This window comes from Hemibagrus wyckioides, linkage group LG14 (assembly GCF_019097595.1).
Source record: "Hemibagrus wyckioides isolate EC202008001 linkage group LG14, SWU_Hwy_1.0, whole genome shotgun sequence".
Classification (NCBI taxonomy): domain Eukaryota; kingdom Metazoa; phylum Chordata; class Actinopteri; order Siluriformes; family Bagridae; genus Hemibagrus; species Hemibagrus wyckioides.
This window is the reverse complement of record NC_080723.1, coordinates 18,144,264-18,158,902: the sequence shown is the minus strand read 5'-3', so window position 1 is coordinate 18,158,902 and position 14,639 is coordinate 18,144,264. Positions and strand designations below refer to the sequence as shown.

At 39.2% G+C, this 14,639-nt stretch overlaps 1 protein-coding gene across 1 annotated transcript; it reads right to left on the bottom strand.

The window, feature by feature from the left end:
* Positions 1-8,349: 8,349 nt before the first annotated feature.
* Positions 8,350-10,416, bottom strand: adra2da (adrenergic, alpha-2D-, receptor a). The gene has a single exon (XM_058407960.1). It carries the CDS (start codon positions 10,115-10,117, stop codon positions 8,825-8,827), a length of 1,293 nt encoding a protein of 430 aa, XP_058263943.1. The 5' UTR covers positions 10,118-10,416; the 3' UTR covers positions 8,350-8,824.
* Positions 10,417-14,639: the final 4,223 nt, after the last annotated feature.

Genomic DNA, 14,639 nt, shown 5'->3' with positions numbered 1-14,639 from the left:
AACCCATCCTCATCTGTGAGACAACGGAGAGTGTGAGTATAAATCGTTTCTCTTCTGTAACTGTGTGCTATATGATCAAAAAGTGCAAATGTGTAAGTAGGCAATTCATTCTAGTTTTAAGATGAAGTCTGTCTTGTTGAAGTTATGAGCTGTTCACTGATGGAGACCTGAGTGCAGAACTGATTGCAGTCCAAAGCCATCCTCATAGATTTTAAGTGGCATCATCCACAGCAATCACATGTATCTCCAGGTTGTTCATGTGGATCCATCCTCAGCAGCAGTGAGTTGTTTCCAAGCGATGCGACTCCAACCAGAAGTAGACTAGCAGGAGGGGTCAGGCAGGTTCGGAGAGCAGAAAGTATCAGAATCACAGAGAGAGAGAGAGAGAGACAGGCAGACAGACAGACAGACAGGACAGGACAGAGAGAGAGAGAGAGAGAGAGAGAGACTGTGGACAGACAGTGAAAGACAGAGAGACAGTCACTCAGTCAGACAGTGAAAGACAGAGAGTGAGAGAGAGAGGGTTAGATAGATAGATAGATAGATAGATAGATAGATAGATAGATAGATAGATAGATAGATAGATAGAGAGAGAGAGAGAGAGAGAGAGAGAGAGAGCGAGACTGTGGACAGACAGTGAAAGACAGAGAGACAGTGAAAGACAGAGCGTGAGAGAGAGAGGGTTAGAGAGAAAGAGAGAGAGAGAGAGAGAGAGAGTATATGATCACTGATCTCAATGATCAATGATCTCATTACTGATGAAGAATATTTTGTAAGTCATCCAGTTTCATAAAGACTTGCTGTCTGAATGTGTTATTCGACCTGTGAGGAAACTAAAGCATCTCTTCAAATTATGTGTAATTACAAGTGGAGAGATTGGAAGTGATTTTTTAAAGGATATTAAAATTCAACCTGGCTCATATAATCACCAGTTAGACCATAGTTATTGGTTTACATCGGTAATATCAGGTGACATTTTGTTACCATATTAACAATGTTAGTCAAAGACTAAAGTAAATCAGGCTATAATTATGACTTAAAAATAACTTAATGCCGAAGACATTTCCAGTTCACAGCCGAATTCTTCTGCTTTTTCCCACCGAAACAATTAAATAACTCTGAAAATAAATCATCATGGAATGATAATTGTCTAATAATTTATTGATATTTATTGCTATCTAGGCTTCGGGTCATATAAACTTAATTTCCATTAAGTAGTTTAAAACAGTTCCCAGGTGCCATGAGGTGAATATAAATTTGTCACAGAAGATTTGTTTCAACATTAAGACAAAGAAAAATATTAACATAAACCTTTTATTTTTATTTGTTTGCCATCAGATCTCAGACATTGATATGTTTAACACTGGTTTTGAAAGATCTTTAGTCTTCAGAGGTTTTTTTTTCCATCAGAATGATGCTAAATAAATTTGCAGCTGAATGTTTAGACAGTAAACAACCTAGGGCCTTTTTCTTTTTGCATTTCTAAGAAGCAAACACTCCTGAATCATCAACTGTACATTATAATGGATGCAGTGCCTGAAACGACTTGCATATTAATACTTCTAATTAACATGATCTTCAGTGGCATGCAGTATTTACTTTAGAATAAAAGGAGTTTGTTTATTTATTTAGTTAGTTAGTTAGTTAGTTCGTGTGTTAAACTTTTTCATCAACATATTTGTCTATTTTCACTTTAACAGCTTTCTGCATTACTTACAATGGTAATTTTATGGTAATTACAATGGTAATTTAGTCCTAGCATCGCTAAAGAGACCGATGCAGCAGAGCTTTAGTCTTTTATTCTGTTCAGCTCTCCCATGCTTCTAATCTGTACACTCTGCTCAAGCTCTGTTCATTAAAGGTATGGCACTCGTTATCTTGTAAATAGCTAGAAGAGAAGATGAGTCTCTATTTGCTCTATTTGCTTTTAGTCAAAATAGAAAAATCCACTTATGTGTAAGATGTTTATTTGTTGTTCTTATTAAATACCACTGTGTTTGTGTTAGCAGAGTCTTCCTGTTACTTCAGAATGGCATGTCTTTTAGTGCCTTCAAGACGTTCACAGAAAATTAACCTTAACATTAAATCAAGCAAACTCCACTGTATACACTGTAATATTTACAAATATTTATAAGGCTTGTAAGTACAGTATTTTCATTGCCATTGCAGTTTCCCTCACAGACAACTGGGAAATGCATAAGAAGTGCATACTGCGCCTTTAATCCTTTAATGACCAAGGCTTTATTTAGATCAATTAACATTACCCACACCATTGGGGCACTGGTGGCTAAGTGGTCGGTTTCTTACCTACCGTACGGAAAGCATGGGTTCAATTCCCAGCCAGTGCCCAAACCCCAGCCACTGGATTCAGTGCCGGTCCCAAGCCTGGATAAAAATGTGAGGTGTGCATCAGGAAGGGCATCTGGCATAAAGCCTGTGCCAAGTTGTTATGTGGACCAGTTGGTCGGCTGTGGTGACCCCTCACACATGTAGTCAACAGCTGAAAGATCAACAACAAAGTATTATCCTCACCATTCCTACTATTTCAGGAACTAACAACTTTTTTCTATTCACTATATATAGAATATTAGTCTTGGATTAAACTAACGATGAATTAAGTCCAGCTGGTGTATATGCTCTATTCAGATCAGCACTTATGATAAATTCTTATTTTTTGGAGAGACTCGACAGGTCAGAGCTTAACACCAAGAAATGTACTACAGTGGGACCAAATGCTTAATTAAGGCCTGGGTCATAAAGATACTGATTTAAAGATTAGTCCCTGTAGGGTTTCATGATTTTGCCATCGCAAAAATTAAAGCAAGATCGAGCAAACTCTACGATATTCAGGGAAGTTTGAACTTTTTGCAAAATTACCACAGATTTTCTGCAGCTTTGGGCCAAGACACGTCATGTGATATCTTCACAACACACATTTTGCCAAAGCACTCTTCCATTCAAATGTGCTGAATAAGAGTGAAGCTCTCATGGAAAGTAATTACATGTGTCTTCACTGGTAGGAGTTTAAAAGCAGAATCCTGTGCTTGCAATTTCACCAATTCATGTAGTTTTCTACAAAAACTGCTACTCCTGAGTGTTACTACATTTTGGGCAGTAACACTCACAGAAAAACTCCTGGTCCTCTGGAAGTCCTGGAGGGACTGATCTTTGAAACTAACAAATTAGCACCAGGTTTTTCATCACTAAAACCTTCATAAATATATACTGTATATATATATATAATGTATGTAAGAGAAATCAATGTATTAAACTCCCTTTGAGTTGCTGTTTTGGTCAGTAAATGTGTCTGTCTTCACCTTAGACAGCAAGGTGAAGACTGGTGCTGGACCTGCATCTGTTTAAGATTGTTTGAGTTTGGGAATCAGAACCAGCACCGTTTTAGTGAGACAGATCCACCATAATCACTGATCTATCACTTTGAATGGGAATTTCTTATCTTATTAAATTATAGAAATAAACATATTGTTTTTATTATCAGCCATAAAAAAAGTGGTATTAAATAAAATGTTGGCTAGTAGAGCAAAGATATAGAGTATAGTATGGTATTTTTTCTTAGCTGTCACAGGGTTGAAGTGGCCAGAAATAATCAGGAGAAGTACAGATTCTTAAATAGCTTCTGGCTGTAAATAATAAATACAACACTGAAACAGTACAGTACCTTGATTCTAGTGAACAAATGAAATTATTCCTGTCATTGGTCCTTTGTTCAGCATGACATGAAGCAATTTTGTGGCTTGTTGCCAGCAAAGCCCGAACAAAGCTCCATGACATCAAATCCATATTCTATACAATCAAGCCCTCAGTATAGCAAATGCCCTGAAGTGCTTTACATTTACTTTATATTTACCAGGTCATGGCCTCGCCAGCTATTCTGAACTCTGTGTACATCTGAGACGAGTCCGTGTGGGATGGAGAATAATACAAAGAAAGAATACAATTACTGTGTTCAGTGGATTTACACGGTGATGCACCATAGGATGCTTCTTTTTATGGGGTGACTGGAATAACTGGGAGAAAGAAACATAAACACAGTACACTCCATCAGTAAGCAGACAGAGAGAACATTTTTCTTTCTCCAGTTTTGCCCTCTGACACAATGAGTATCAGGTTAAAGTGCAGACTGTCAGCTTTAATTCGATGCTATATACTTTTTGTCCTACCATTTTGGAGGACTAGAAGGAATTGGTGTAATTAAAGCTCCTTCATTTCTTTGGCCATCTGCGTGTTTCTACGTCATTAGTTTACGCAAAGAAGAGCTAACAAAAGATCTAGGGTTTAATCCAGATGTGCAATTTGGATCTGAGTCTAAGTGCTAATATGAGTAATGCTTAAACAGGATAAAACACAGACACAGGAAATGATTAAAAATAAGTGTCAATATGAACTGTTTGGTGCCTTTGTTATAAAGCCAGAACACATGTACAAGCTTTGCAATAGTAAACACTAAGGCAGAGCACAAAAGACAGGAGTAGTAGAATGTGAATGATGAATGATGAAGAAAAAGGGGGAAATTAAAATCAGTGGGTAGAGATGTCTCACGGACAAGCGTGAAGAGATGAAAACATCAGCATGACTTCAGTTGGATTGTCCTCAAATGAAAAACTAACATGCATTTGGCAGATGCCCTTATTTACTTTATTTTTATACAAGAGAGCAACGGAGGCGTAAAGGCCTTGTTATGGGCTCACCCAGCTGTGATGGCAGCTTCATGGGCTGGGGCTTTGAACTCACAACCTTCTAATCAGTAGTCCATCACTTTATCCACTAAGCTGCCACATCCCAACTAACATGAGATTGATGCTAGCAATGAAGCTTGATAGTTTAAGTCAGAGTTCAGGGCATGATTATGTTTTTTTTTTTGTTTGTTTTTTCTCAATGAATTCCAATCTCCATACCTCTTACAAATTTTGATCAGGGTTCTGAAAAGTCTCCAAGTCTCAAGAACCAAATGACCAGGTTATAGTTTGCTTAAAAAAGCAAATATACATCAACAGGTCTAGGGTTCTTGGCCATGTTCACATAAGCAGTGAGTTTGTTTGGAGCGGAGCAACACGGCCTGTAAGAAATCGCTTAGTATGTTTTGATTGCCCTGAGACAGAAAATCAGCAGTGACTGTGAAACATTTGAGAGTGGTGCTTGCAATTTCCACACGTCTATCATCAATTGGTTTCTGGGCCGTTTAACCCTGACACACCTGACATCCTGCCAGGGGGTGAAATTCCACATCATCCTTACAGCACTCTTGAGTGAGAGGAATGTTTACCTGTGACCAACTAGACATATTGAGCTGAATAACAAGCTCACAGTTTGACAATGTGCACAATTTCCACCAATTTGTAGAAAATGTGTGTCATTTACAAAAGTTGCACATCACATTTTCTTCCTCCTCACATATACATACTCTAAGTAGATAAATGCCAATTAGCTGTAATTACCAAGCTCCTTCACAGCACAGCTGACTTAGATTTAGTGATGCCCATAAAACTCCTTAAAAGGCAAAGACAACTGAGAATGACGAAATGATGACTAAACGGTGAAAGAGCGCCTCTTATTGTGATGACTGCTAATCAGCTAAACCTCGTAATTTGGAATTATCTGACCTCTGACTAGGAAAAAAGCAAAGAAAACTACGTCTTAATGCAGAGACTTGGGAAGATCTGAGTTCAAATCTGACAGCATCAGCAGTAAAAAAGGTATTATCTGTTAAAGGAGTTATACTGTATATACACGAGGATTAGCTTTAGATAAATCACTGTACATGCTTCTGCTTGTTAAATATATAACATTGACTACACAGTTTGCTGTTTTAAGGAGTAAATATAAATCGCTTAGTTGGCTGGCTAGATTTTTGCTAACAAAGGAGGAACCTTGAATGCAAGAGGTTTTTTTTTGAGTAATTCACACTAATTTCCAAGTTGTGACTTCCCACTTCCAATCTGAACACAGCAACATACTTGCAAAAATACAGCACAGCCACAGCAGAGCATTTCATTCAAACTAAATGATTATGAATTAATGTATGGCTTTATTTCAGACAGTTTTCTACAGGAACAAAACAAACAAGTGTTTCATAAAATTGCAGGAACTCATCAGTTGTACTAGCAGTGCTGATCAACTGACATTCACATTAATGATTGTGCTAACACTTAGATTTGCAAGATTCATAGGATACAAACAATATTTCTGCGCTACATGTAGTGTCAAAAATATTACATTTCTTGGGTAAATGATCCTGTAAACAATTTAGGAATATTTTCTTTTCATAGCCAGTTTGATAAACGATAAATGAGGCCCACTTCCATCATTTCTTTGGATGAAGTATGGAGTAATCTAGTCTAATCTATTGGCTCTGGCAGGATCAACTTGTGTAATACTTGGGTCTTGTTCTGACTGCTAGAAAATACTCAGTTGGTCTGTTAGGGCTAATAATAAGGAGGTCCATTTGTGCAGTGTGAAACTGACCCATAGAAAATGAATCAGATTTGATTTGGACTTGATTTGATCGAGAGCAAGCTCTAATACAGGGTGGAAATCTAACGGACAGATGAAATCAACGTGGAACCTGTCACCTTATAAAGGCGTGGAGTTTTATTCACAGTATATATCACCTGCTGTATGAGAAATGGTTTAAAGTGTAATGAAACATAAACAGCAGGATGAACTCTGATGTCTCCAGAAACAATGGAAGAAGGAAAATCCAAAGATTGTCTCAGAAACTCATTGCCACTTCACCTTGCAGGAGAACAGTGAGATTTTCATTGGCATGCTATGACTTGTATAAAAGACAAAAGAGTGCATTTCAAGACAAGACTGGAGACCAAAACCTGTAAACAAGAAAAAAGACCTAGCAGACCATCACTAACAAAAATAGGCTTGTGGTGATGTCTGTGGGGTCATAAATTACAAAAGATTTGCAACCAAGTGCTAAACATGGCAGTTTTATTAATAAGCATGTCAGTCCAGGAGCAGAATATAAAAGCAAAGTGACTCTTTATGGATATGGATCACCGGATAAAACTAAAGTAAAAATCTCTGTCTATATTAAATATTACATATTAAAGTTCTGCTCTTAAAGAATCACAGTCATTGTGTTGGAATATAGGAGACATGGAAAATGTCTCACTGTCCAAACACTTAAGGAATGCTTTGTAGGACAAATGTCATACCCCAGTCCTATGTAGTTTGATGTTCTGACCCTGGTTTAACACTTACTTGTTAAGTAATTAGCAAGCCCTTCACGAGTTGTTTCAGATTTGTTATGGCAGCAATAGCACTGGATTGTGCAATGTTGTGTCTCTCCGGGACATGATTTGTGCTCGGACTGAATGAGATAATGTAATTTGTGCACACTTGGGGGGAGTCTTGGAGCTGATATACCCCACTAAGCCCTTGGTTAAAATACAGTAGGAAAATGTTAATCTGAGTAAATGACTGGATTTCACTGATCATTTTTCAGATAAATCTTAGATGAATCAGCTAAAGGACAGATGAATAATGATGAAGTATGGCATATTCACAATCCAGTTGTTAATGAACACAAAATTTAATTCATCCAGTTATTTATTTAAATATGATTCCAGACTATGAGTTTATGGCTCAGGTTTGGTTTGCCTTCAATCTTTATAACCCAGGGTCTTCAGATCTTATCCAAAAGGGCTGCAAAAGGCATGGATGCAGGTTTTAATTCCAAGTAAGCAGGAGTCACACCTGATTCCACATGTTTAATCAGCTGGTCCTGGCTTTCATGAAACTCAAGTGGGGCTTCTGCTTCGTTGAAATGAAACCTGCACCCACACACACACACACACACACACACACACACAAGCCCTTTCCGGATGAGATTGGGCACCCTTGGTCTAATTAGAACAACCTTTTTTTGTGTAATGTTACACAGTAAAATGCCACAAATGCTGCAGAAAGAAAGACTTAGTATCGAACTGACAGCTACAATCCTAAATGAACATGTGTTTAATAAACTAATTAGCAGTTTAATTAACAATGTTTATTTAAGCCCAGATGGACACAAAGGAATACTTTAAGGGTTAATTCAACGCCTTAATGGGAAATTTAATACACTGCACAAACAGAGACATTTTTCTCTAATTAGTTTAGAATTGCCAATACCGTCCATAATAATCTTTTGTATTTTTGTCTTTAACTGTGCGTAAATTTAAGGCAAAGTGACTGTTGTAATGAAAAGAATTATTTTTATAGCACAGAAAGAATCTGCAGATTAATGGGTTATGTAACATTATGCTGATTCATGATTTCAGACACTGGGATATTTTTGCTTAAACACGTCATTACAGAGACAAACAAGGACATGTGTAACATATTTATATATACATATTTTAATCATTTAAACGTCTTCTTACTCTTTTTTACATTATAAACACTTCAGGAAGGCTATGTACAAACATAATGGACAAAAAATCATTTCAGTAAAATAGTGATGCCAGACTTACAAGGTCACAGGTTTATTTCTTAGTTATTTCACATTTTGCTGTGGAAGCAACATCCGGGCTCTTTTAGATTATTATTTTGCGTATTGTTGTTGTTGTTATTATTATTATTATTATTATTATTATTATTATTATTATTATTTTGCGATATTAACCTGATCTGGTGAACATCGAAATTTCAAGAAAGTTTGGCATCCATTTGGCAAAGTTACATTTTGGCCGAATTCGGAGGTTTAAACCGTGATGTGGACTGAAACAAAAAAAAATAAAGAATATAATCTGGCAACCCCGCTTTTAAATAAACTCGTCCATACAGTCCAAAGTTCCGAGCAAAATCCTGATCAGACGCGCTGAGTTGCAGACGCGCACAAGATTTTCTTGAACGCTTTCCGGAAGTCACGGTTAAATATTGTATAAATGATGGGGTTAACGGAGCTGTTACAGTAACCGATCCAGAAGAAGAGCTTGAACAGGCGTTCTGGCGCGCGGCACCGTGCCCCGCACACCGCTTGCAGGCTGTAAGTGAAGAAAAACGGGAACCAGCAAAGCACGAACACTCCCATCACCACCGCGAGAACGAAGGTGAAGCGCCTCTCTCGCAGCTGCGCCGCTCTGGTTTTCCGCGCGCTTGGCCTGGCGACTTTCAGCGGCCTGGTGACGCGCGGTACGGTACGGGGCTGTTTGGAAGCCCACGGCGTTGTTCGGCAGCAAGTCCGCTCCGTCCGTCCTTCCGCTTTCCTGCGCTTTGCGAAGCGCGCGCTGCTGCTTTTTTTGGGCTGACCGTCCCACGCGCAGCTCTCCTCCAGGTCGATGTCGTCGAGTTCCTCTTCGTCATCGTCGTCGTCCTCGTTTCTTCTCCGCTCTTCCTGCTGTCGGTTGCTCCCAGAGCTTAGGCTGCTCGGGCTCTCCGCTTCAGGTTTGGCATCGCGCGCAAGGCACGTGTCGGAAGGTGAGGTGCGCGGTAGTGGTCCACCGTTTTTAGCTGCGAAGACGGCTGACGCGCGCTGCTTGGCTACTCGGTAGATCTTGCGGTAGACGGCGATCATGATGAGTGCGGGCGCAAAGAAGGACACGATCGCAGACGACAAGATGTACCATGGCTCCTCGTTAATGATGCATACCTGTTCGTTGTGCTCGGTCATAACTAGTGGTGGGAAGGAGATGACCGCGGAAATTGCCCATACCACCGCGATCGTGGATTTAACACGCGCTGGCGTGCGCTTCGCGTTGTAGCTCACCGCTTCGGTTACCGACCAGTAGCGGTCCAGGCTGATTGCGCACAGGTGCACGATGGAGGACGTGCAGAAGAGCACGTCCAGCGCCAGGTAGAGCGCGCACCACGCGCGCCCGAAGCGCCAGTACCCCATCACCTCGTTGGCGAGCGAGAAGGGGATGACAAGAGCCGCCACCAGGATGTCCGCCGAGGCCAGAGACACCAAAAAGAGGTTTTGGGGCGCGCGCAACGCATGGCTTGTCAGCACGGCTACGATGACCAGCGCGTTCCCAACGATGGTAACCAGGATAAGAAGTGACGCCACGAGTATAATGAGGGCCGCCGCGGCCTCTGTGTGTGGCCACGCTGCAGCTGCAGTCGCGTTGGGCTCCTCCGTGCCGTTGAGTACGCTCAAGTCCATGTTGCGCGCATCCTTTCCGCCCGGCGCCTGAATGTGGACAGCCTAAAAGACGCACCGGCGTCTTACATCAACACGCCGCATAAAAGGTGCCATGAGTTCCTTCGCTTTCCATCGCGTTCCACAAGTGCGTACTTGGCAAACGTCAAAGCGCGCGCAGTGACTTTAGTGATGTGATCGGGACATTTTTATGTCGGACATGGCTTTCAGAGTGATAATCCAGAGATGACATCGCCACCACCGCGGATCTGTGTCTTCTTTTACTTCTTGCACACTGACTCGCGCGCAATTCTCCACTCCACTCTATATCGAGCGCAGCAACGTGCCTCTAGAAGGAGGGAAACGGATGACATCACTTAGACCAACCCATTTCACAACACACACACACATACACATACACACACACACACACACAGAAAGAGAGAGAGAGAAAGAGTTGTGTTTTTAGATCGTCTATCACTAGTTGTCACGCAGACATAAGGTTGTGCTGTGATACTTCATAGGCTTATTTAATTACACTTTACTTCACGACCAGACTATATATCAATATTGTGATGTACATGCAATATACATTCCTAAAAAATAATATCTGAAACCAAAATAGAAAGCTCATTTTACTTGACAGTAAATGAAAAAATATTGTACATAACTCATTACATTTCATTACATGTCATTACAGTGCCATAACTTCATCCCCTGCAGAGGAGAAGTTCATTTAGAGTTACCAGCCTCAGAAATCACCAATTAACAGCACCTCAGATTAGAGCCGTTATGAAGGCTTTACAGAGCATCAGTAGCAGACATATCTCAATATCAACTGTTCAAAGGACATTATTGTGTATTTCGCCTTCAGCATTGTTTTACAATGTAGAAAGAAATAAACATCAGGAAAGACCATGGAATTAGAAGATGTGTCCAAACTTTTGACTGGTAGTGTATATATATATATATATATATATATATATATATATATATATATATATATATATATATATATATATATATATATATATATATTTCTCACTCACTAGCAAATATACTTTAATCATACTTTAACAAAATGTTTTGTTATATCTGTGAAACTGTGCACTAAATGCAGTTCAAAAATACTTCTAAGCACTAAAAAAACAAATCTACACCCCCAAATCTATTTGACAAAATCAGTCACATTTTCCCTTTCTCCTTCCTCGTGCATGTTTTTTCCCTTTATCCAACTTCTTCACATGTGAGCTTTGCTAAAGTTCTAATGGTTTTCAGTGAATCATATATATTTTTAGGCTGTAAACATGTGTATCCCAGTGACATGTATTAATAATAGTGCTTCTTCACTGACAGCATGTTTTTCCAAGCTTACATGGAAAAACATAATAGGAAGGAGGCTGTAAAGGTTGCTAAATGTATACCTGAAGCTAGTATGCTTTGTGTGAATAAAAAAAATTGGAAAATAGATTGTACTATTTCTTTTATATATAGGAGTTTTAGTACATTTCCAGTGCACTAATTATGTTGTAAAATAGATTAGCAAATGTAGGCACATACTTAATTCAAATATGACGATATATAATGTGTGATATATAATAATGTAATGATAAAATAAAAGTTAACGATTTAGTTAAAGTATGATTAATGTATATTTGCTATATTATTATTTATGAATGGGCAGCATGGTGGGTTAGTGGTTGACCTTCTTGCCTCACAGCAAGAAGGTCCTGGGTTCGAATGCTGGGTTTGAACAGGCAGGGGTCTTTCTGTGTGGGTTTACTCCGGTCCCCCCACAGTCCAAAAACATGTACATTAGGTTGACTGGTAATTCTAAATTGCCTGTAGGTGTGTGTGGTTGTCTGTCTGCCCTGTGATGGACTAGTGGCTTGTCCAGGGTGTACCCCTGCCTTTCGCCCAATGTGCACTGGGATAGGCTCCAGCAGACCCCTGTGACCCTAATTAGGAATAAAGCAGGTACAGACAATGGATGGATTATTTATGAATTATAAACTGCAGATTTCTCCAAGCGAAAGTTGTGCAACCATGGTATCCCCCAAGGTTCTATTTCAGGCCCCATTTTTCTTGCTTTTCTCTTTAGATACAATCCTTTACACATGTACAGTATTCCGAAAGCATAACATATCACTTGAACTCAGATGAAAAATGATGTTATTTATCAGTTCACCCTGAATCAGCAGCACAGCTACACGAAACAATAGTCAATGATAAAACTCAGATGACCAGAAATAGATTTCTGCAAAGCCACCTCATAAGCTGCCTCTGTTGTGAATGGTCCAGTAGAAACAATTACAGTTGAACAGACTAAAATAGAAAGTGCATTAATCATTAGGAAGTACATTACATGGAGCAAAATCACGTACTGTAGTGCACGTTTTCCTCAAGAAGTTATAACAAATGATGGCTATTAGAACTTAACGTTTTCAAGGTCTATGTCAGTGGTCATGTTTAGAATTTATGACTCCTTGTGAACTCTAAGTTTATTAAAACGTTGCTTTATAAGGGAAGAATGATTTCAAGGTGGAAATTCTACAGGGTTAACGTGGGAACATGTCAATTGCACACAGAGCTGTCTCTAAATGATTGTTATTGCTCGTTTGTTTGCTTGAGTTTGTTGTGAATGTGGCTGAAAGCCATGTGTGGAGAATTCCTCAGCGCTAAGTCACCTTTCTAATCATTTAAATGACATTGTGTTTGGTTAATCTCAATTAGAGCCCCTTGACATCCTGCAATATTTATAGACCTCGCTTCTAATGATGCATGTTAATGCTGTGTGTGTGGTGTGTGTGTGTATGTGTGTGTATGTGTGAGAGAGAGAGAGAGATGCTTGGGGGTTATTTTTTCATTTCTATTACCTTTCAAGCATTTGACTTTTTTATTCGCATGCCATTAAAAATCAACTTGTGACTGAGGCGATAAAAACCAGGGCAAACAAAAAGGCCGATTTGTGCGTCGCTGCTAAAACCCCGCATGGCTTATCTGCAGTAGTGCACAGTCCTCAGGTGTTCGGAAGAGAACGATTACACAGAGGACGGTGTGTGGTTTTTGAGAGCAGAACGCATTGAATTTGAACAATGAGTGTCAAAACGCTTGTCTTGCTGTGTTCCCGCACCACAATACTGCTGCCAAGAACCTAGTCTGCTTGACACATCTCTCTTTTCCTCTTCTAGTTCAAGTATGTGAATTCACCTGCATGTCTATTCATATACAAAATATTGCATTGCAGCAGTCCAACAATGTTTCTTGGGAAATTCATAGGAGATGACAAATGAAACCAAGAAAACAAAAAGAAAACTTCAGTCAGGTTTGACCCACTGTTCATATAGTCACCTATTTTAGAATGAGCTCTTGTGCCTGTAACTGCATAGAACCGCATATCATGAAGTGTTTTATTCCTTTTACACCACAACAGATTTGCCAGGTTTTATTTTTTAATTTAGTTAATAAGGGCAAATACTTTTTAGCAGCTACTCCAACATCTCCCTTACCAGTGACTCCACCAATTTTCTCCTCTTCAGGTTATAAAAACAAAAAGAAAGCTTGTAATGTACTGTTTATAGTTATAGATTTAAATGATCTGAAGGCTAACACCAGCTTTATGGCTAATCAACTGAAACTAGTTAGCAAACATTAGCTAGCTAGGCTAACAGGCTACAGTAAAGGTAATCATACTGTTTATAGTTGCAGATGTAGTTACAGTAAATATTTGCATTGTAAATATTTTCTCAGAACACCAGTCAGGACACTGTATGTAACACACATTTAAAGTATACGATGCTTGCACACAACACTATATGGTAGAAATAAAGGATCTAATACATCTAGAGCATTCTGTCAGGAAGCACCACAACAGCTTGGTTTGGGAACAGCACCAAGCAGGATAGACTGCTCTCCAGAGGGTGATGCGATCAGCTGAGTGTATCATCCGCACTGAGCTGCCTGACCTGCAGTCTGTCTACAGCAAGCAGTGCTGGATCAAGGCCAGGAAGATAGCGAAAGACCTCAGGCATCTGAACAATAGACTCTTCTATCTGTTGCAGTCACGGAAGAGCTTCTGCAAACACAGAGAGAATGAGGAGCAGCTTCTTCCTGCAGGGATTTGGACCCTCAACCAGGACAATACGTAGGACTAGAGTTTGGATTTGCCTGCACAGTGCTCACTAGATTTTTTTGCACAGCATTTAATGCACAATAAATTGCACACAGTCTGCACTTTATTCAAAGTACACACCAACAATCCGTATTCATACATCATTATTTTTTAAAATATCTTTCATTTTCTTTCCTGTATTGGTAAATAACAATTATTATTATTATTATTATTATTATTATTATTATTATTATTATTATTATTATTATTATTATTATTATTTATTAATTTATTTATTTTTCTTATTCTATTTGTATGTCACATACAGTTGAAAGAAACATTTCACTGTGTCACAGTGTGTAACACCGCAGCTCCTGTTAATTAGTGGCCATCAATTTGTGCTCATTAATCTTTTGTTTATTCTGTTGTGTCATT